This window comes from Symphalangus syndactylus, chromosome 18 (assembly GCF_028878055.3).
Source record: "Symphalangus syndactylus isolate Jambi chromosome 18, NHGRI_mSymSyn1-v2.1_pri, whole genome shotgun sequence".
NCBI lineage: Eukaryota > Metazoa > Chordata > Mammalia > Primates > Hylobatidae > Symphalangus > Symphalangus syndactylus.
This window is the reverse complement of record NC_072440.2, coordinates 10,111,529-10,133,034: the sequence shown is the minus strand read 5'-3', so window position 1 is coordinate 10,133,034 and position 21,506 is coordinate 10,111,529. Positions and strand designations below refer to the sequence as shown.

Genomic DNA, 21,506 nt, shown 5'->3' with positions numbered 1-21,506 from the left:
TCAGGAGAGAGCTGGACCTGAGTCCATAGCAGGCACGGGAACCAAACCAACCGGGCTGCTGGACAGGTGCCTTCCAGCCCCGCTGACCAGCCCTGTGGCCAAATGGACGTCAAAGCAGGAGTGCCGTGCATCCACCAGGAGCCAGAGCGGGAGGCTGGCACAGCCTCCTTGGGCAGGTGTGGGCCTGTGGCCCCGACCTCGGCAAGGTCATGCCTTTTTTTTTTTTTTTAGTCTAATTAAAGATTGGTCAATTTTATCTTTTCAAAAAACTAACCTTTTGTTTTGTTGATTCTTTGTATTGTTTTCTAGTCTCTTTTGTTTAGTTCTATTCTGATCTTTATTATTTCCTTCCATTAATTTGGGGTTTGGCTCATTCTTGTTTTTCAATTTCTTCGAGGTGCACTGTTAGGTTGTTTAAGTCTTTCTATCTTTATATATATAAAGTGTATCTCTTTATCTATCTATGTAGATAGATAAATAGATACAAAGAGACAGGGACTGGCTGTGTCACACAGGCTGGAGTGCAGCGGTACAATCGTGGCTACCTGCAGCCTCGACCTCCTGGGTTCAGGTGCTCCTCCCCACTCAGCCTCCCAAATAGCTGGGACCACAGACACACACCACCACACCCAGCTAATTTTTGTATTTTTAGTAGAGATGGAGTTTCATTATGTTGGCCAGGCTGGTCTTGGACTCCTGACCTCGTGATCCACCCACCTCGGCCTCCCAAACTGCTGGGATTACAGGCAGGAGCCACCGCGCCCGGCCCTGACTGTATCTTTTCCAATAGCCTGTCTTTGAGCTCACTGATTCTTTCCTCTGCTTGACCCATTCTGCTGTTGAGAGCCTCTATCAATTTTCCAGTTCAGCAGATGTTTTCCTCAGTTCCGATATTTCTGTTTGATTTTTTAATTTCAATATCTTTGTTAAAATTCTCTGATAAGTTTCTGAATTGATTTTCTGGGTTATCTTGGAGATCACTGAGTTTCCCTATAACTGCTATTTTGGATTCTTGATCAGAGGCTCACATGTGGCCATCTCATTAGTCACTGGTTCCTTGCTTTGTCCCTTTGAGTGGTTCATAGTTCCCTGTTTGCTCGTTTCTTGTGAATGCACATCTACGTCTTTGCACTGAAGGATTAGTTCTTTATTCCAGTCTTCTCTGTCTGGCTTGTTTTGGTTTTTACTGGGTATGTTTGCTTAGAGACTCTTTGCCATGTACCTGTTGAATTTTTTTTCTGCTAGGTTGCTGCCTCCTTCTTCGGCACTAGAGGGCAACATAAGTCCAGGTTTTCCTCAGCTCCCAAATGGGGGAGGTCCCACAGGGGATACCCCAGCAGTGTGGGCAGACTGGCCGGGGGTCCATGCCCAGGGAACCTATGGACTGTGCCTCCTATCATGTAGCTGAACAGCCTGACTTGGTGCCTCTTTTGGCTGCATTACAGGGCAGTTTTTAGGGCTGGAGATGCTAGTCCCACCTCTTCCCCTTGTCTGGCTGGCCTCAGGGATATTTCTCCTTTAAGCATTCTGAATGCTTTCCTTGGGTTGAAGCAGAACAAGTCTCCTGCCAGGGAGCCCAAAATACTGGGAAGCTGGTAGTCCACCTTGATCTCCTTTTTCCAGTGCAGAAGCCGTGAGTCAGGGGAGATTTGCCCACACTTGGTGCAGGTAGACTGGGGGAAGGGACATCATAGATCTAGAATTCCAGTTCTCTTACTGCTTGCTCAGAGTTTATTCACTTCTCTGTGGCCCTGGGGACTGTCTCATCCTCATATTTGAGTTCTGGGATGTTGCTGGAGATAATTTTGGTGCTGAATATTTGTTTTGGATTTTCTGTGGCAGAGAGAGAAGCCAGCTTGCTTCTATGCTGCCATCTTGGAACCAGCCATCTCCTCAATTCTTTTTTCATTTGCTTTTAATTATAGGTGATAATAACAACTGAACTCCATAAACCAGCAGGCACCACATGTGGGTGCATTTGCCACATATTGATCCTCCAAGGTGGGGGTTGGCTAACCCATCCTGGGCTCTACTCCCCACCCCCCACCTGGCTCTCCCGTGGGGGCGCCATGGGAGGCGGGTTGCTGAGCCCCAGAACCTGGCTGTCCTCACCTGTACAACAGGATGGGGTGGGGAGTCAGAGGAGGCAGGGAGGAACCTGGAGGGTCTTTGTGCTTCAGAGTGGGAGTCCCCACAGCTGAACTGATGTTAAAACTCTGGGGCGAGAGACCAACAAGAGATGTGTTTCATTTGCAACGGGAGAAACACTAATGAGATAAGGTAGAACCGCATTAGGAGTCAGTGAGCAGAACATTGTAAGTGAATCATAATTTCAGGAAATATCCACGCAGGAGGGGTCCTAGCTCAGCAGAGCTGTTGCCGGCCTGGTCAAGGGCCAAGCTCACGTGCAGGCTCCCTCCAGGGAGTCCAGGCTTCTTACTGCGTCGCTGAGTCTGGCTGCCCCAGCCCCACGGCTCCCAGAAGCCCCCACTCACACAGTGGAGTACACACCCCACCATGCTCCCTGGAGGGGGGACTTTGGCTAGGTCCCGAGAGTGGGGGGCAGGGGGACCTCTGGGCACTTCACTTTGGACACTCATTATACTGAAATATGCATAGAATTTGGCCATAATCTTCTGCTTTCCATGAGAAAAATGTGATTTTTGTAAACTAGCAGAGGCCTTCTCTCCTACTTGTGTGGGGGTCATTTTTGGGATCCTCCAGCCTTTGCACATTGCTCCCAGCCCCCACTCCCCGGCATCCACAGGCCCTCGAAGCTCACAGAGATGGAACAGCTGTGCTGCCCGGCGCCTGGCCTTCGGCCCAGCCAAGACTTGCTGCCCTGAAGTGAGCCCAGCAGAGGGAACAGGATGACAGCCTCCAGCTCCAGCCACAGACACCGCCTGACCAGCTCTCATCTCCAGGTGGACAGGAAGGACACTCTGAGTCCCTCTCTGAGCCATCCCTCAGAAGGGGGAGCACTGGAGGGGGCAGGAGGCTCCTGAGGGCCACCGTGGTACCTTGCCGACCTCCCTTCCTCCAGATGCTCATAGGACTCAGTGCCACGGCCCAGCCTGGGGGTGAGCGCTCAGCCATCAGGTGGGGCCCCTCACCCCTCGCTCCTCCCCAGCAACTTCTTCAGTGCAGTGGGCGCCCAGAGGACAGGGCCTGTGAGGCCAGGGGTCACTGTCCACAAGACCGCAGGGCTGGACTGAGGCTCTGTGGGGATGGAGATGGTGATGGTGCACAGAGGAGGCTCAGAGGTAGCACTGACCAGGTATGGGGACAGGCCGGGGGGTCAGGGAGGAGACCCGAGGGGACCCCCAGGCTGAGAGGGCCTCAGGGGAGGGGCGCATCTGCAGGAAGGGGCTGCAGGGCTTCCCACCCACCCCCTGTGCTTGCAGTCCAAGCACAACCTGGGTGCTCAGAGCCTGGGCCCAAAGGATTTGGAACCTGAGTGGGTCTCTGGGGGATGGAGTGAGCAGCACAGATTTGGGCTGGACCTCCTGGGGGTCTGACTGAGGGTCTTCGCTCCCTACCTGCTGCTGCCCCTGGTTCCTGCCACCCCCATGTGGCCCAAGGCAGGGCCCACCCACAGAGAAGGGGACCTGGGGCTCAACTCCTCACTGCATTCTCCCTACAGCCCCTGTCCTCTCCCCGTGTGACTAAGGGGCTCTCCCCACCTGGCTGAACCCCCAGCTCCCTAAGCCTCACGCTTCTGCCCTCCCTTTCTTGCCCGGACTGCCAGACACATGACTGTTTCCTCCTCCCCTGAAGTCAGGCAGGAATAACCTCCCCAAAGCAGAGGGAATCCCCGGCAGGTGACAGAACCGGCCAGGGGCAGGGGTGGTCCGGGGGCCAGCCCAGGGCTCGGCGGCAGTTTGGCAGGGGCTTGAGGCCTGGAAAAATGGACTCCGACGCTACTCAGGAGGACCCCCCAAAGATGTCCACAGCATTACACACTGACGGACACTTCGGAATCATCCCAGCCTCTCCAAGCAGCCCGTCCTCCTGCTGACATCCACAGCCTCAGAAATGGGAAAAACAGATCGGCTTTCCCAAACTGCTCACGCCCCAGGCTAGGAAGGAGCAGCTCAACGTTGAGCCAATTCCAGAAGCAAACAGGCTGGTTTTAGGGAAGGACGAGCCAGATTCCATGCGAGGGCGTCGGATGCCAACCGGGCACAGCTGGGTGGGGAGCTGCACCCAGGAGGAGCGGGTGCAGGGGACGAGGCCAGCTGGACACACCTGAGCGGGAAGCTGGGATCGCACGCTGGATACGGAGCCCCCTGCTTAACCCGAGACCCTCACCAGCCAGTCACCGTGTAGACTCCAGACCCCCACCAGCCGGTCAACCCAGGGAGGTGAACATGACTCAGTGGTCGCCCCCACAGTGGGTCGGCTTCACTAGGGCACAGCCCGGAACCCAGGGAAATTGGATTGCTCTGCACTGTATTTTGAAGGCCTTTTCACATCAGCGTACTAAGTTCCTCCTCATTCTTTTTAACCCACTACCACAGGTTTTTCAGCCAAGACAGGGCGGAGTGGTGTCAGTCAGAACAGGAGGCCACACTGTGAACTTGGTTCCCAAACATGAAACTCTGGCGGCTTCGTGCCCTGAGCCCTCTGGGTCTTAGCTGCCCACACCGAGGCCCTCCTCCGGGGGCTGGGAGGGCCCGGGGTCCTAGCGAGGTAGGGAGGCTGCGGGGAAGTCAGTGGGGTGCGAGCGGTGTGGACACCTCCCCAGCCCCAGCCGGCTCCAGTCCCGGTGGCCTTGGGCCAGAATGGATCTGCTCATGAGGTGGGCACCAGCCCCGTGGGCTCAGGGAGATGTCAAAGGCTCTGGTTTTGGGGGAAAAGGTAGGGAACCTCTTGCTCCCTCCTCGTCCTGAAAAGCCAAGACGCACCAACTCCCCGAATCTACACGCCCACCCTCCCCACGCTCAAGCCAAGCGCACCGCCCTGGAGGACGAAGGACCGCGGCGAGGGCGCGCCCTGGGAGACAGAACCCTGGAGAGCACGACCTGGACGGCGGGCGAGGCCAGGATCCGCGTCTGAGCCGCTGGGAACCGATGAGCCCCGTCCATGGAGTTGAGGAAGGGGGTCGCCCCAGGGGGTGAGCGCCGTCTACACGGCGCGCTTCCTCTTCTCTCGTTAGCGCCACGGAACCAGCCTCTGGTTCTGCACCTCGCGCTCTGGGAGCCGCGCCTGACTTTGGCGAGCGCTTCCCCGGGACTGCCCAGCCTCTGCTCCGCTCGCCCCGCCAGGCCCGGCTCCGCGAAGCCCCCAGTGTCCAGCCCAAGGCCCCGATTCCCCAAGGCCAGGGCCCCGGGGCAGCATTGGAACAGGGCGCGGACGCCAGTCCTCCGAGCATGGAGTCATTGCAGCTTTTGAGAAAAGAAAGCAGACCCCACCGCATCGAGAACGCGGCGCCTTGTTTAGGGACGTTCCTGGGCCTTCAGGGAGTGCCGCCGGCTCCTCGGTCCCTCCCTCCTCCCCGCCCCCACACCCGACAGCCGCTTCCCTGGGGACCTCCCCTCGGGCTGCGCTTTCAGCCCAAACACAGGGAGGTCTTCCAGGAGCCTGCCCAGTCCCCACAGCAGCCCAGAGACCCCCACTCCCACCTGTACCTGCCAAGCCTTCAGAGAGGGCGCTGGACATGCCCCGCACGGGAGGCGCCCCGCCTCAGCACCCCTGCAAGTAAGTGGCAGCAACCCAGAAAACCCGTGAGAGGCCTCTGAGCAGCCCAGGAAGTGGCTGGAAGACGCACACGCATCTCACCCCTCTGTAAGAGCAAGGACCGGAGAACACATGCTGACCCCTGCTTTTGCAGAGGGGCGACGCTCCACGACAGGCGCGCTCAGCAGGTGTCCATCTTATTTCACACCTTTGTGTTTACATCATCTTATTTTGCATTTTATGTCTAATTAACAATATGCAGCTGGCCAGGCACAGTGGCTCAAGCCTGTAATCCCAGCACTTTGGGAGGCCGAGGCAGGTGGATCACTTGAGGGCAGGAGATCAGGATGGGCCTGGGCAACATAGCAAAACCCCATTGCTAATAAAAATACGAAAATTGGCCAGCCGTGGTGGCGGGCACCTGCGGTCCCAGCTACTCCGGAAGCTGAGGCAGGAGAATCACTTGAACCCAGGAGGCGGAGGTGGCAGTGAGCTATCGAGCCATTGCACTCCAGCCTGGGCAACAGAGAAAGACTGTCTCAAAAAAAAAATTAATATGCAGCAGAATATTATGTGGTCAGCCCAGGCAGTACCCCTCACTCAGCCCTCTGTCCCCACAGCTCCAGGCACTCCCCCAGCCCCTCCCCTGGACAAGAGGTAATGCCCAGAGGGTGAAAATCCACCAAGGTTAAGCCAGAAACAAAAGGCTCAAAGCTTCAGCATCTCCCTCCGCTCAGACCCACTTAGAGCAGATTCCTCTCATCGACAGCACGATCAGGCTGTGGGTGGCAAAGAGAAGGGGTGCAAACTGCACCCGCCATTAGCTGGGCTTCTCGGTGGTAGCCGCCTGCTCCACGGCCTGTCCCCATCTGGCTCCTGCACCCGCTTCCCCATTTCCTTTCTGCGTGGGCGGTGGGTGATCCTGGGAGCCACCAGCTGCTCGTGGTGGGGAGGGGCCTGCCGGGCGGGGCTGGCTGTGGGAAGGAGAGCCACGAAAGATAGGAAGCACCTGCCAGATGCAGGACAGAAACTATCTAAGGAAGACTTGATTTCCAAGTTTCTATGGAGATGTTACAAATGGTGTAGGCTTAAAAAGCATTTAAAACTTTTATGTAACCAAAGTTTTAAAATAAAAATATGATCAGGTGAAAACAAATAATGCCATCCCATGACAATTTTTAAGATAAAGGCATGTCCCCGCCGCTTGCAGCCAGCTCCCCACCCGTCCTTGGGGCTCACCTAGCCTTCTAAGGCTGTAGGAATAAAAAGGCCACACCGTCCAAATCTTGACTTTATTTTTAATATAAAAAATGCAAATTTGGAAACCCACCCTACTTTCCCCAACATAATGCTTTACCTCTTAAAAATAAAAATAAAGTACTAATTCTATATACATCACATGTACCATACAAAAATGTATCCAAAGTTTCTATTGCTACCAAAGTGTTCTAAATTAAAACAAGTTACAGAAAGCCCCTCATTGTAAACAAAAGATTACAAGTTATAAAATCAAAGTACACACAGGCCAGAGTCATTTATACAATGCAATGCATTCTGCTCCCAAGCCAAGTTGAATTTTTATGTGCCTGTATAAAAATGCATATCAATATACCTTTGCAAATGTATTTCTCGTTATAAAGCAAATGAATACACTTTCTACAATAAATAATCCGCTGGGAGGCACACCTGCGGGGTTTGAGGCGGGCGGGACGACGGCAGCGGGGACACACCCGCCGGCGGTCACGGGCAGCGGAGTGTTTTTGGTGATCTGCAAGTGATGTACACAGCATAACTTTATTCTCCCCTCTTTCCACAAAGTACCATTCAAAATAATGTCATTTTCTTTCTTAAAATACACATTTGTCATTGTAAATTTACATCCCGTCTTATTAAATAAGTGGTACTCTGTGTAAAGAGCATGATTTACAAAATTATTAAACATTCAAAAGTCTTTAAGAAAAAGCTACATATCAAAGAAAGTGACGCCAGCAGCACGGCCCGGGGACGTGCGACAGACGCACTGCGCTGCCCGGACGCGCCCACCCCACTCACAGCGCCCAGACGGAGATGGGTTCCTAGAAAACTTGGAAATAAAACCTCCCCCCTCCCCGGGGAAAAAGAATTAAAGAGCTACAACTAAAAATCAGAATAAGTTAAGTTTTGAACAATATACAAACATGTACAGCTTATCAACACTATGGACAAGACCCGAGCTGGCGGCCGGGCCATCAGTCAATGTCACTGAGGTCGCTGGTCGGCTCCCCGTGGACGCGGCTCAGGTGGTTCATGGCGCGGTCAAAAGCGATCCGCACAGCCTTCCGGATGCTGGAATTCCTCCCTTCCATCATCTTTAACTTGTCTATAGTTTCATCAATACCAAGGGGAACCATTTTGGACTTAGGAAGCCACTGCCTTTTTAAAAGGAAAAACATGGGGAAAATCATTGCTTGCACGTGGTATTTCAACATGCTCCATGTAATCATCTAACAAATTCACTGCCCTCTGATAGAAAGGGGCCCTGCTCAGCACCACCAAGACAGCTGGGCCCCGTGCAGGGACAGGCCCAAGGCCAGGAGTGCACCCCTCCCTTCTCCTCTCCAACTTGGGGATACGGGAAGCTAAGTAAGGCATAAAAACCATCACCTCCTCCTCCACCTCCGAAATGTTTCCCAGTGCCTGCTGAGTGACAAGACATGCACACACCAAGCCCAGAGTCAGGGTGGGCTCCGGAGCAGGGGCCAGTGGTTGGCGAGACCCCATCAAAGGGGCCCTCGGATGGACAAGGTGTGGGCCTCGCTCAGGGCCTGACAAGGAGCAGTGGCCACATGGCCAAAGAGGCAGAGGTCGAGGCAAGAAAGAGAAAGACGGTAGGGATGCCTGTGCCGCCAGTCCTGCTCCAGGCACACCTCAGGCAGGTGGCCCCGAGCCCCTGCGCCAGGTCCCAAGTGCAGCCAGCTCCACGGGGAACCAGGAAGCACCTGCCCAGGCCACGTGCGCAGGGAACAGCCGGGGCCACAGCTCCACCCAGGGGCATGTGCTGCCAGCATGTCCTACACAGAGGGGTCTTGGGGTCTGAACCCTGGCACATGAGGGTCCCAGACGCTCTGGGAAAAAGCAGCTCAGGGCACAGGGGGAGCCTCCTGTGGTGGGGTGGATGTCTGCGCAGAGCTGGATGACGCTGGGACGGAAGGCTCTAGGCACAGGGCCAGAGGCCAGGCCCGGGCGGGGGCCACGTCCTGCAGCACAGGGGTCCGGGAGCACAGCAGAGGGACCCCCAACACTACAGCAGACACACGGGTAAGGAGTAGGGAAGAGACGGTCCAGGCCAGTGGGGCTCAGGCGAGAGGGAGAGGAAGCCGTCAGGCAGAGACAGACCCTGTGCTCGGTGCCCGTCCCACAGTCCTGGCGAGGGGGCTGAGCAGTGCCCTTCTCTACCAGGCAAACAGCGGAGCACTCACCTCCGACTTTAGCTGTGCCAGGGCCCAGCAGACAAAGAGGCCGCTCGCCACAGGGACACTCAGGTCACTGAGCCCATGGCCCCCACACAACCACCCCAGCCGGTTCCCGGAGTTTAAGGCCTCTCAACTCACCAACTTCTCTTATTATCAAAAAAGAGAACGAGGAACAGCTTCTCATCGGACTTGGTCTGCATGTGCTCCCCAATCTTCAGCACATCCAGGGGTGGGGCCGGGATGGTGACGCCATTGTGGTGGCCAGGCACGCGCGGCATCTTGGGGTCGATGATCTGCACGAGAAGGACCCGCTGAGGTCACTGTGAGGCTCACACCCACAGATGACCGCACCTGTCACTGGCACCGCCCCCCCGCCCCCCCCAGCTGTGTGAGCCTCCTCAGACCACCCCCGCCCCCCCGTCCCCGAACCACCCCTGCCCCTTCCAGCTGTGTGAACCTCCTCGGACCAACCCCGCACCCCTCCCGCAGCTGTGTGTGCCTCTTCAGACCACCCCTGCCCCCCAAACTGTGTGAGCCTCCTCAGAACCCCCCTCCACCCCACAGCTGTGTGGGCCTCCTCAGGACCCGCAGGCGCCACGAGAGCCGTACTCACCAGTGCCGGGTAGGAGGGGTAGCCGCTGCACTTGGCCCACACCACCTTCAGGGGCTCCAGCACTGAAGCGGCGGCATCAGTGGAGATCCACATGCTGTTCTGGCCAACTTCTGCAGAGAGGCACGGCGTCAGCAGGACAAAGGAGGCACGCCCCGCCCCCCCCGCCAAAAGGTGCAGCAACAGGGTGGGGTCCCCCGAGCACAGCCCAGCTCTCAGGCCTTTCTCACCCACCCCCAGCGGCACCACTGCCTCTCCTGTGGAGTCCAGGCCCTTGCATCCCCACTGTCCCTGCAGCCCACCTGGGGGCCCACCAGACTCCCACGGACCCAGAGAATCTCCTGCCCTCCGGGCTAGAAGGCTCTGACTCCAGGTGCCCAGCACAGCCCCTTCTGAGCCCTCCTTGCCCCAAGGACGGGGCTCCCAGCATGCTCCTGCCTCATTTACACAACTGACACCCCAAATCGGAAACCAAAGTCCTGGCTCCCTCTCCGCCAGACCAGCTCCCTGCTGTTCCTCCCACCTGGGGGGTCTCCGTCCTGATGCCCCCTCACAGCATGGCTGCCTTCCACAGTGAAGGCTGTGCGACCCCAAGCCCCGGGACCTCTCCCTCCCCCAGAGGCCTGAAGTTGAGGGCACCCACCCTGCAGTCAGTCCCCTGTGCAGCTGCAAATGACCATTGAACCTAAACAACCCCAGACAGCCTTGACAGTGCCTGGCAACCAGGAGCCACACAGAGCTGGATGTTCCACAGGGAAACGAAGGCAGGATGGAGGAGGCGCCACCTCCGCAGGCACCCCAGCAGGGCTGCAGCCCAGAGCCCCTCGGTGTGTGATGAACCCTCCCCCGGGAGGTCGGCCAGGGCGGGGCTCCACACAGGGCACCGAGCTCCCTGAGCCGGAGTCCAGTCCCCAGCAGTCGAGCCCTAAGACGCTAACCAGGAGGTGTGCAGAGCCACAGAGGCAGGTCTGGGCAACTCACCAGCTGCGATCCTGGCCGCCTTGGCATAGTTCCCATTCTCGATGCAGGAGATCAGCTCACTGCGGTCCTCCAGCGTGTGCCTTCGCACAAGAGCAGGTTTGCCCCGCCCACATTTGGGCGCACTAAAGCTTCGGGAGGAAGAGCAGAGGGAGTCAGGTGCCCCGCCCCTGCCTTCAGCCTCACGGGCTTCGTCCCGTGGGCTGTCCGCCACCAAGCTGGCCACGCATCCTGCCTGACACCCCCTCGGCCAGGCAGGCCTGTGGGTGCGCAGGTCTGGAGGGAGTGAGCCTGTGGCAGGGGGGACTCAGGAGGCCAAAGTGGCCTTCACACGGCAGACAGGCAGGGCTGTGCTCACTGCCAGATTCTGGGAGGAAAAGATCAAGTGTAAAACTTCATTGCAGATTCTAAAATTGTGTTCCTATTTCACGCAGTGTTTTTCCTACTTCTGGTTGAATTCTATAAAGCAGATTAATATGCAGCATGGGAAACTGTCCACAAGGGCAGAGCACACATGAATCCCGGGCCAGAATTTTTCAGAGGACACTAAGATGGGAGCTGGAATGTCCCGGTTTCCAGGACAGCCAGGCGGGGCGGGCGGTGCTGGGAGCTGCGTGGCGGGAAGCTCGGGGCTGCAGTGCCCACCTCGAGTCGCAGAGCGGGCTGTTGCTGGAGGAGATGCTGGACTCGGAGGCGCAGCGTCGTCGGGGTGTGGCTCTCCTCCCCAGGCCGCCGCCCAGCTCCTGCTCGCTCCTTGCACCCCCAAAGCCATTGGTGAGACCTGGAACACAGGCAGGCAGGCCGAGCTCAGCACAACCAGGGCACACTCAAGCATGACTCAACTACGTTACACTTGGAACACATCTTACAAAGAACGTTTCACAGACAGGTAAGACAGCATCTTCCTTTTCACTCCCAAGTTCCCGAGCATAGTCCTTACAGTAAGCAGACACCAAAGTTACTCGTTAAATGAAATCAACAAACTGCAGTCAGCTCCGATCATAGTAGTTTGCTGAGCACCATGAAGATGCCCCTCTTCACAGGCCCGGGTCTTTAAACAGGCTCTGTGAAGGCAAAGAAGGGGTGCTGTGAGCCTGCCACGGGGGCAGATGTGCAACCTGTGAGTGCAAACACGGGGGCGGCCTGTCCACGCCGGCACAGGCCGCATTTGAACGGAACCTTCACCAGGCTGAAGGGGCCACCAAAGACACAAAAACGTGTTCACAGGAGCAGAGCTCCAGGGAACAGGAAATCAGGTTTTAAAAAGAAAAAACCTTGGTTCAAAAGACAAGTGTTAACATGAAGTCAAAAGTGCTGACGAAACACTTTAAAACACAAAATCCGGGGCCATCGCCGCATCTGAGTGTGTCTGGCCTCGCTCACCATGAAGCTGCAATCACTGCCTTTCAAGTATTGTACACGGCTGAACAAAACACAACTCACAATTCCATCATCTCAATGTTTAAAAAATAAGGCAAATCTCAGTATTTTCCCCCTAAAAAGTCCTGACTTTGTCAGTCAACAGGAAACAACACATCCGCCCAAGGCTCCCCGACAAGGTCCCCCACGGGAGTCACAACATGGGGACGATGTTCCCGCCTGGAGCCCGCTAGGTGTGAGAGCTGAAGGGGTGTGTGATTTTTTTTTTTTTTTTTCTTTTTTGAGACGGGGTCTCCCTCTGTCGCCCAGGCTGGAGTGCAGTGGTGCAATGGCTCACTGCAAGCTCCGCCTCCTGGGTTCACGCCATTCTCCTGCCTCAGCCTCCTGAGTAGCTGGGACTACAGGCGCCCGCCACCACGCCTGGCTAATTTTTTGTATCTTTAGTAGAGATGGAGTTTCACTGTGTTAGCCAGGATGGTCTTGATCTCCTGACCTCGTGATCCACCCACCTCGGCCTCCCAAAGTGCTGGGATTACAGGCGTAAGCCACCACACCCGGCCGTGTGAATTTTTTTATCCAAAAAGAACCCCATTTTCCTGCCTACCTACCTCATCCTTAAAAAATTTTTAAATCTATTTTCAAAGGAAATTATGTAAATTTGTAAATAGAGCATTTCTGTAGAATTCTTTTTTTTTTTTTTTTTTTGAGACGGAGTCTTGCTCTCTCCCCCAGGCTGGAGTGCAGTGGCGCGATCTCGGCTCACTGCAAGCTCCGCCTCCCGGGTTCACGCCATTCTCCTGCCTCAGCCTCCCGAGTAGCTGGGACTACAGGCACCCGCCACCGCGCCCAGCTAATTTTTTGTATTTTTTTAGTAGAGACGGGGTTTCACCGTGTTAGCCAGGATGGTCTCGATCTCCTGACCTTGTGATCCGCCCGCCTCGGCCTCCCAAAGTGCTGGGATTACAGGCTTGAGCCACCGCGCCCGGCCTAGAATTCTTTTTGGAAACGATGTCTTGCTCTGTCACCCAGGATGGAGTGCAATGGACCCCATGGCTCACTGCAACCTCGACCTCCTGGGCTCAAGTGATCCTCCTGCCTCAGCCTCCCGAGTGGCTGGGAGACATGTTTTGACGGGAATGGCTGGACTGTGGGGTTTTCCACCCGCTGTGTACGCTTCCTGTCTGTTCTCAATGAGCACAACCGACTTTTCAATAGAGGGGCTGCATCAACCTCCACCCGCTTCTTACACTTTCTGTCTGTTCTCAGTGAGCATGACTGACTTAAACAGAGGGGCTAAATCAAGCTCAGAAGGGAATGCACAGACTGGGCGGGTGCCCTGCTGCCCGCCACAGACTCAAGTCAGACACCAGCTCCCTCTCTGCTGGACTGGAATGTACCGTGAGCTCCAAGGGAAGCTCTGTGTTTCTCATTTTAACCTCGGTCATTTTAAGGCAGGAACTGCAGCCAGTTGGGTGTGTCATACTCATCTCTGGCAAGGGAACAAATAAATATAAGAACCTACAGGAGAAGGCCTTGAGCCACACGCTGAGCTGCCACACGCTGGGGCTCCACATCCTCCCCACACTCATCACAGAGGGGGCTCAGACCCTGCACACTCAGGCCCTGAAGGTGTCTCAAGAGGGAGTTAAAAGTCCTGCCCTGGCCCCGAGAATCCCTCAGGAGCAGAGACTCCATCCCTACTCCAACCTGAGTGGGTGAAGGCAGAGGAAGCCCACCCAGCTCACATCAGCAGTGGACGGACGGAACCCAGCACCCCTGCCAGCATTCGGCTCACAGGCCCGGGGAGGGGTCTGCCAACGCATGTGAGCCGTCTCCAGAGAGCAGCCACCAGCCTGGCGACCCACACCCCACAGCCAGGCCCCCAGCGCACTCCAGACCCCAGGTGCAGGGTGAGCCTGCTCCAGGCTGAGCAGATGTGGCCCAGGGCCTGGGTGGGGAGGCTTTTAGTAGTTACTGGTCGGCCGAGCAACGGCCACTTGGGGAAGGACGACGACCAGTGCAGCCTTCACAAGACTGCCCAGTGATGCCAGCCTGAGGACCCTAGCACCAGAGCACCCGCAGCTGTGCCAGCACCTGCAGCCCCAACACAGCCAAGCCATGACGGCCCCAGCTCCATGTAAACCACCACATGGAGTGGGGCCAGGAAGGGGATTAAAACACAAAGCAAGTCCTTAATTCTCAGAAAGGAGAGAATGATAAAATGCCCCTCTTAATTTTCCTAAGCATTCAGTGAGTGCGCGTATGATGCAAAAACACACAGAGGTTCCGCGTGTCACCCATGAAAATGTGACAGCACCAGGGAAGATGTGGGCAGCACAGACAAACCCAGCCCAACTGAGACACCACCCAGCCCAACCAAGACGCCACCCAGCGGGAGGCCTGGCGGGGGTGGCACAGCCACAGGGCCTGCTAACAGTGGTCTGGGGGCTGTGGCAGTGCAGGGTCACCCAAGAGGCCAGACCAGGCCACAGACACGTCCCGGGAGGCTCTGCAGCCACCGCCTGGAGTCCCCAGAACCTCGGGGGAGCTGCGAGGTGGCCTGCGCTGCCCAGACCCTCCCAGCCTCCACCTGGACCACCAGAAAATAATCTAAGACAGCTCTGGTTCTGAGATCTCTCCATCTCGGCCCTGCCAACTCCCGCCCTGTGAGGCTCTTTCGGCCACCTGGGAGATGCCCACCATGACCCGCACCTCAGCATCCCTGCAAGGACCTCAGCCCAGAACATTCTGAAGCCCAGGCCAGCCTTGAGGTGGGGCCCAACGTGGGGAACCCAGGGCCTAAGGTCTGCAGAGATGGGTGCCAGGTCCATGAGGCATTTGCAAACAGCAGGCACTGAGGCCGAGCCCAAGCCTCTAAATCATGTATATAGCAGGGGGCAACTTTCAGCAACTTTTTCAGCACGAGGTTTTTTTTTTTTAATGCTGAAAGTAAAGCTGGTGACTGTGCGAAATACATTAAAAGAGGCGGCGGCTGCCGGGAAAGAGCCCCCTCAACTGCCCCCTCAACACAGGAGCTGCACGGAATTCCCACAGCGGCCAGGGCCCACTCACGCTCAAGGGCCTTCCCAGTGACCTCCTAGGAGGCCAAAGACTGAACTTAGATATGTCCCTCTCTGCCCCCAAAGGAGATTGCGCAAAGGTGTCCCACAGCCCAGCAGTCCCCGGAAGCCTGCCCCTCACCAGGTACGTCCACAGCACACCTGCAACTGTCCGAGGAGGTCCCCAAAGGGTCTTCTGAGAGACTGAAGGCCACAGCGGCTGAGACACTGCCCCTCCCCACAGGGAAGAGAAGCCCCAGGGCCCACCTGGGGAGGCGGAGGCCTGCAGGTCTGACTGATGGGCCGTAGTCTCCTCTGGTCTCAGGCTGCCAGCCCCCAACCCATGTGGACACCACAAATCCTCCAGGCCACAGGTGCAAGAACACCAGGCCCTGATCAGTGGCTGCCGAGACGCCTGAGGGCAGGGAGCCATGGGAACGCATCCCCATGACGCGGGATACACGCCCGCCCCTGCTGCCGGCACCCAAGCTGCCGCCTCAGCTTCTCCGGCTCATGGGAAGCTTGGCCGTATGAAGCAGGTGGGCTGAGCCTGCACCCTGAAGACCAGAGCCCTGAGGGCCCCACGCAGTGGCAAAGGAGAGCCCACTATCTCCTGTTTTCAGTTTCACTTTTACCATCGTTAAAAGGAGAGCAGTTTCGGTGCATTTTTCAACCTCTCAACAAAAACACACACGGAAGAAGATTCCAACCGCACCCTGCTCTTGCTGGGACCTGCTCCGTGACAATGCAGCCGGGACGGTCAGAGACAGACCCAAGGCCCAGGCCAGATGCCTGCACAAGACTTGCTGGGACCTGCTCCGTGACAATGCAGCTGGGGACGGTCAGAGACAGACCCAAGGCCCATCTTGCTGGGACCCGCTCCGTGACAATGCAGCTGGGGATGGTCAGAGACAGAACCAAGGCCCAGGCCAGACACCTGCACAAGACCTGCTCTTGCTGGGACCTGCTCCGTGACAATGCAGCTGGGGAAGGTCAGAGACAGACCCAAGGCCCATCTTGCTGGGACCTACTCCGTGACAGCGCAGCTGGGGACGGTCAGAGACAGACTCAAGGCCCATCTTGCTGGGACCTACTCCGTGACAGCGCAGCTGGGGACGGTCAGAGACAGACTCAAGGCCCATCTTGCTGGGACCCGCTCCGTGACAATGCAGCCGGGATAGTCAGAGAGAGAACCAAGGCCCAGGCCAGACGCCTGCACAAGACCTGCTCTTGCTGGGACCTGCTCCGTGACAATGCAGCTGGGGACGGTCAGAGACAGATCCAAGGCCCAAGTCAAACGCATGCACAAGACTTGCTGGGACTTGCTCCGTGACAATGCAGCTGGGGACGGTCAGAGACAGACCCAAGGCCCAGGCCAGATGCCTGCACAAGATCCCAGGCACAGATGCCCCACCCCACAAGCAGGACTTCTCAGTTGGCCACAGGGACACTCAGCGTGGCGACCAGCAAGAGACAAACAGCAGCACTGCTCAAGAATCCACTGGGCATTGTGGGGAAAAAACAGAGGAAGGGGAAGTAAGGGGAGACGGAAATCAGGTAGAAAACCCAGAAATACAGAAGATGCTAGCGAGTGAGTGAGCACGCACTGTCCATGCCACATCCTCAGATGGTGCCGAGCCAAGTTCCTCCATACTCCATGGCACCGACACAGCACAACGCGCCTGGGCATGGCCGTGGCACCCGAACCGCCAGTCACTATGGGACGGCTCTGCACACGCTCAGGACAGCCTCAGAATGCTGTCCACTGTGTCGTCAGCTGCAGCAGTCTCCCAGCCGGTGCCCGGCTCTGCTCTGCGTCCTTCGTGACTGTCGAGAGGGAAGGCTGAGGCACCACGACATCCCGCCAGCTCCAGGTGTGCACCGGGCGCCAGCACCATTCCCACTGCGGGGCTCTGACTTACAGAGGGGGTGGGCTAGGGTGGGGGAGAGCTCCTCCAGAGCTGCTGTTTGTGTTTTTGTTTAGAGGATGTTTGAGCTGATGATTCCAATGTGATCCGCAAGAATTAAGTGAAAGGCAAGATGCAGTGATCTTTGTGCGTTCCAAAACGGCCGCTTAGCAGAACTCCAGTCCAAGTTGAGGTAAGAGAAAATGATTAGGGTCCAAAGAGTGAACTACCCAGCACATTAGTGGTTAAAGTGAGAACCTGGAAAACAGTGAAAAAGCCATTTAGTCTGAATGAAAGGGCAGGACAGCTCAGCCTCCTCCCTGAACAGCCGAAGGACACTGAAGACAGCCCCGCGCTCTCACACCCCAGCACGTGCACAGAGACTCGCAGCAGGGGTCTCCGAAACGGCAGCGAGTGGAAGGCCGCTTCAGGTGAGGGTTCACTGCCGGTGAGCGTGCAGTCGCGGAGGAAGGAAGCCATGAGCCAGGGCCAGCCTCTGGGGCTGGGCCATCGCGGGAACAGAAGCCTGGCGCACAGCACAGCCGGCCTGCGGGCACAGCGACACAGGCGGGAGGCCCACAGTGAGTGCGTCGCCTCAGGACCAGCGACCCTGTTCAGCCTAACTCAGAATTGTGTGTGTGCTGGAAAATGCCAGATAACTCCCTAAAGATCAGAGCACACAGACGAATGTTTGGAAAACATCAGAAGGTTCCAGATAATTCCCGTCCTAAGACGGCGAAGAACTGCAGCTCAGGGCAAGAAATCCCCCATGTGCAGAGCAACAGAAGGTTCTGGTGAAACCAAAGCGAGGGCGGATGGCAGGACTGGCATCATTCAGAGCACGCCCAGCCCTTCCCCGGGCGCCTCGGCCACAGCAGTGGAATGCCTCCCGCTCCCGAGGGCCTGGTCTTAATGCTGCTGAGGCTCCCGGCTGCTCAGGAGAGAGCTCAGGAACTCACCGCACCTCCACGGAAATCCACTGTCACTCGGGAATGAGAGAACAGAAATCTCCACTTCAGTCAGGATCAGAGGGCACCATGATTCTCAAAAGCCACCATGGGCCACGCTCACTGAAGGTCTGCAGTAACACTGCTCTACACCACTGTCACCACGGGAAGCCCTCAAAACACTCCACTCCAATGTAAGACAGTGGCCTGGAGGGGACACGTGCTCTTCTACAAGGGACAGCTGATGAATGAGCCTGAGAGGTTGCTGAGGACGTGGCCGCCAGCCGGCAAAACTGTCCACGGTGGGAGCCCACAGCTGGGGCAGGGCCCGGGCAGGTGGGGCCACCTGGTGGAAGCCACCACATGAGCATCCTGCTGACTGTCGAGGGGAGGCCGCCTCAAACCCCAGCCCCACGGCCGGCAGGGCCTCCACGCACAGAGTCCCGAACCTCTGCCGCCAACAGACGTGAAACCCCGAGGAAGCGGAGCATCAGCTGAACTCCAAGTTCTGTGTGTGGAGGGGATGCCCACAATTGCACTGAACCAACCTCTAGTACCCAGTGCACAACACCCTGACCCGATTCATTGCAGGACTCCGGGGTGCTTGGAAAACCAGGTCAGAGTCTTTCACCAAAGGTGACTAAGAAAGACCAGGGTGGTTAAGACACATCCCCAAGTCCTGAGTCAAGGGCATCTATCCTTATTGGTATCTTGTGAAGCATTTCAATAGCTTCCTATTACTTAGAAAGCAAAAAAGCTTTTTCAAATTATTTTAAAATGCCAATTTAACATCAATCCATCAAAGTAAAAGGACATGGGGAGAAAATTTCTACACATTCATTTATGTGCAAAATTTTCATACAAATCAAAATGAAATTTACCAGAAATTACTCTGGCAACAAAAGGCATGACCTGCTTGCTGGCAAGGGTGGGAAGTGCGCTTCCTTCCGCACAAAGATCTAAAGACAGCGCCTGGTCTCACTCCCCTCCCTGGATGCTTCAGGCCAGGGACCAGCAGAAGGAGCAGGGACAAGATGTGAGGGAGGGGCCTGGGCAGGTCTTGCCCACCACAGCCTTCCGTCTGTGCCCGGCCTGGCGAGGCTCCACGACACAGGACTCACTTGCCGCCACTCTGGGAAATAAGCAACACCCACCCAGCCCCACCCTCTCTCACTGCTGAAGCGCAGGAGGAACCACTGCACACCAGCACAGCCAGGAGAAAATGCGCGTCTCCTTATCTAGGTATAACAGGCAGACAGGACAGATGGGAACCAAGCCTTGACTCGGGACAAAAACCAAAATGACAAAGAAGCTCCAGACACGCTTCCAGAAAGCAGCCACTGGCAACCTGACCCAGCACCTCCAGAAGCGCAGCCAGTACTGAACAAGCAAACCGATGACAGGTGCTCCTCTTTAAAGGACACAAACTCCTCAGCTTCCTCTGAGGGGCAGGGAGCAGAGGCGGCAGGAACACAGCTGCCTCCTCAAAGTGATCTCAGCACGGCACACACATGGCAACACCCTCACCGAGTAATTCAACAGAGTTCAATTACAAAAGCGCAGCAAGAGATGAGAAGCACCTTCCAGTACTATTTCAGCAGGTCCTAATACCTCATCACATATGTGGCTAAGAGGGCCACATAAAACAATGAGTAAATGTTGCTGAAATCAACTGCAAAGTACTGCATTTACCACAAGGGCAGGTCCTCTCAGAGGCCCAGGGAAGGGCCAGGCTGAACCCTGGGTCTTAGGTCTGTGGGGCTGCAGGAGACCTGACTGAGGGTGTGCAGAGTCGAGCTCCCACAAGTGCTGGGAGCAGCCAGTCACTAGCTTATCCAGATGTGCACAGCAAAGTCAAGATGACCAATTAAAACCACACCTGAATTCATTCTCAGTACTTTTTTAAAGATCAGAAGGGGCCACGTGCAGTGGCTCACACATCTAATCCCAACACTTTGGGAGTCAGAGGCCAGGAGTTCAAGACCAGCCGGGACAACACGGCGAGACCCCATCTCTACCAAAAATTTTCACATTAGCCGGGAGTGGTGGTGTGCACCTGTAGTTCCAGCTACACAGGAGGCTGAGGCAGGAGGATCACCTGAGCCCAGGAGTTGGAGGCTGCAGTGAGCCACTCACTCCAGCCTGGGTGACAAGGCAAGACTCTCTCTTAAAAAAAAAAAAAAAAAAAAAAAATCAGAGAGGAAGTATGTGGCAGAAGACAGGACCAAGGACCATCGACCCCTGGCCCAGGGCAGCCCAGCAAGGCTGCACAATCTCTCGTGGCAAACAGGCCCCCCACGAAGGTGCCGGCCTCAGACCCACAACTCAAGGCTTTTCAAAGAAAACACTGCACTGTTGTCTTCTCTGGAAATTAAGAGAATGCTGCAAAAACAGAAGCTGGGCACCCCCCGTCACACCAATGATCCTGAAGGACGCTCCCGGCACCGGTCGGCAATGGGCCTCTCAGGGCCGCCCGCGGCATTTACCTGCGTCCAGGCGCTTTCCTGGGGACTCCTCCTCCACCTCGGAGTCTCCGCATGTGCTCCGCGACCTTTTCCTTGGCTGCAGAAGAGTCTCCAACCTCGGAAGGACTACAGACAAAAAGGTTTTGGTCCCTAGCTGAGGAGAAGTTGGCTGGGTTTCAGTGTTCTTGGCAGACTTTGGGGGGCTTACACTTTTCGATTTGCAGAAGAGAACAGAAGTGCGTCTGTTTACATCGCTTGCTGGCTCCGCCACCGCGGAGGCCGCCGCCGCCGGCACATCGCCACTACTGGCGCGGGTGGGCTCTGGAGGGCGTCCGCTTACCAGTGCGCTCTGAGTGCAAGCGCTATGTGATTCATTATCAAATGTGACTCTTTTGAAAAGTTTACTCTGCTCTGGGTTGAGTTCTACTGGTTTGAGGGTTGGTGGTTCTGAATTAGTCTCCGAGTTTGAAGGAAGAGGTAATGCATCTGATGGTTCAAGTTTAGGGGGAGATTTATCTCCTGAAAAAATTATAAATAAAGTGATTTTTGAAAACTGAAGATTATAAAATCTATTATAAAACTTACTATAAATGTGAAGTCCACCAAAATACTAATTCAGTTAAGGAAACAACGCATCGCACATACTGTCTGCTCGGCAGTGTGGGCCCCGTGGGCTCGGGCCACACTGTGTGTGCTTCCCTAACGCCAAAGGCTGCGGCCCTGGGTGCAGTGCCCAGGCACACAGTTACTCTCTGAAAAAAACTGTGAAAGATTATTTCACATGCGCCAATATTAAACACATCACTCGAGTTCATGACAATTTCTGCAATCAATAATTCACTTACCTTGAGGAAGAAAAGTATCTCACATAACTAAAGGGGCCTTAAACGGGCATTCCCACAGAGCTTTACTGGGCGACGAAGTTAGCAAATAAAAGGAAAGAAACATTAAATCTCATCTCTGGTCAAGGTCTTAAGTCAAAAATACAAAAAAAAAACAAAACAAAACAGGGAGTGGTGAGTGGCTGTG

At 56.0% G+C, this 21,506-nt stretch overlaps 1 protein-coding gene across 7 annotated transcripts in view; it reads right to left on the bottom strand.

The window, feature by feature from the left end:
* Positions 1–6,957: 6,957 nt before the first annotated feature.
* BRD1 (bromodomain containing 1) overlaps positions 6,958–21,506 on the bottom strand; it is a 54,214-nt gene continuing 39,665 nt past the window's right edge. For 4 of the 7 annotated variants that reach the window (XM_055253927.2, XM_055253930.2, XM_055253929.2 and 1 more), the window contains exons 8-13: positions 20,499–20,996; positions 11,365–11,500; positions 10,723–10,850; positions 9,745–9,854; positions 9,270–9,424; positions 6,958–8,091 (exon numbers count right to left, since the gene is read on the bottom strand). In XM_055253927.2, the coding sequence (XP_055109902.1) occupies positions 7,908–8,091; positions 9,270–9,424; positions 9,745–9,854; positions 10,723–10,850; positions 11,365–11,500; positions 20,499–20,996 (1,211 nt within the window). In that variant the 3' untranslated portion in view covers positions 6,958–7,907. Of the gene's footprint in view, positions 8,092–9,269; positions 9,425–9,744; positions 9,855–10,722; positions 10,851–11,364; positions 11,501–20,498; positions 20,997–21,506 lie in introns of those variants that run through there. The other 3 variants (XM_055253933.2, XM_055253934.2, XR_008652645.2) reach the window with 3 other exon arrangements.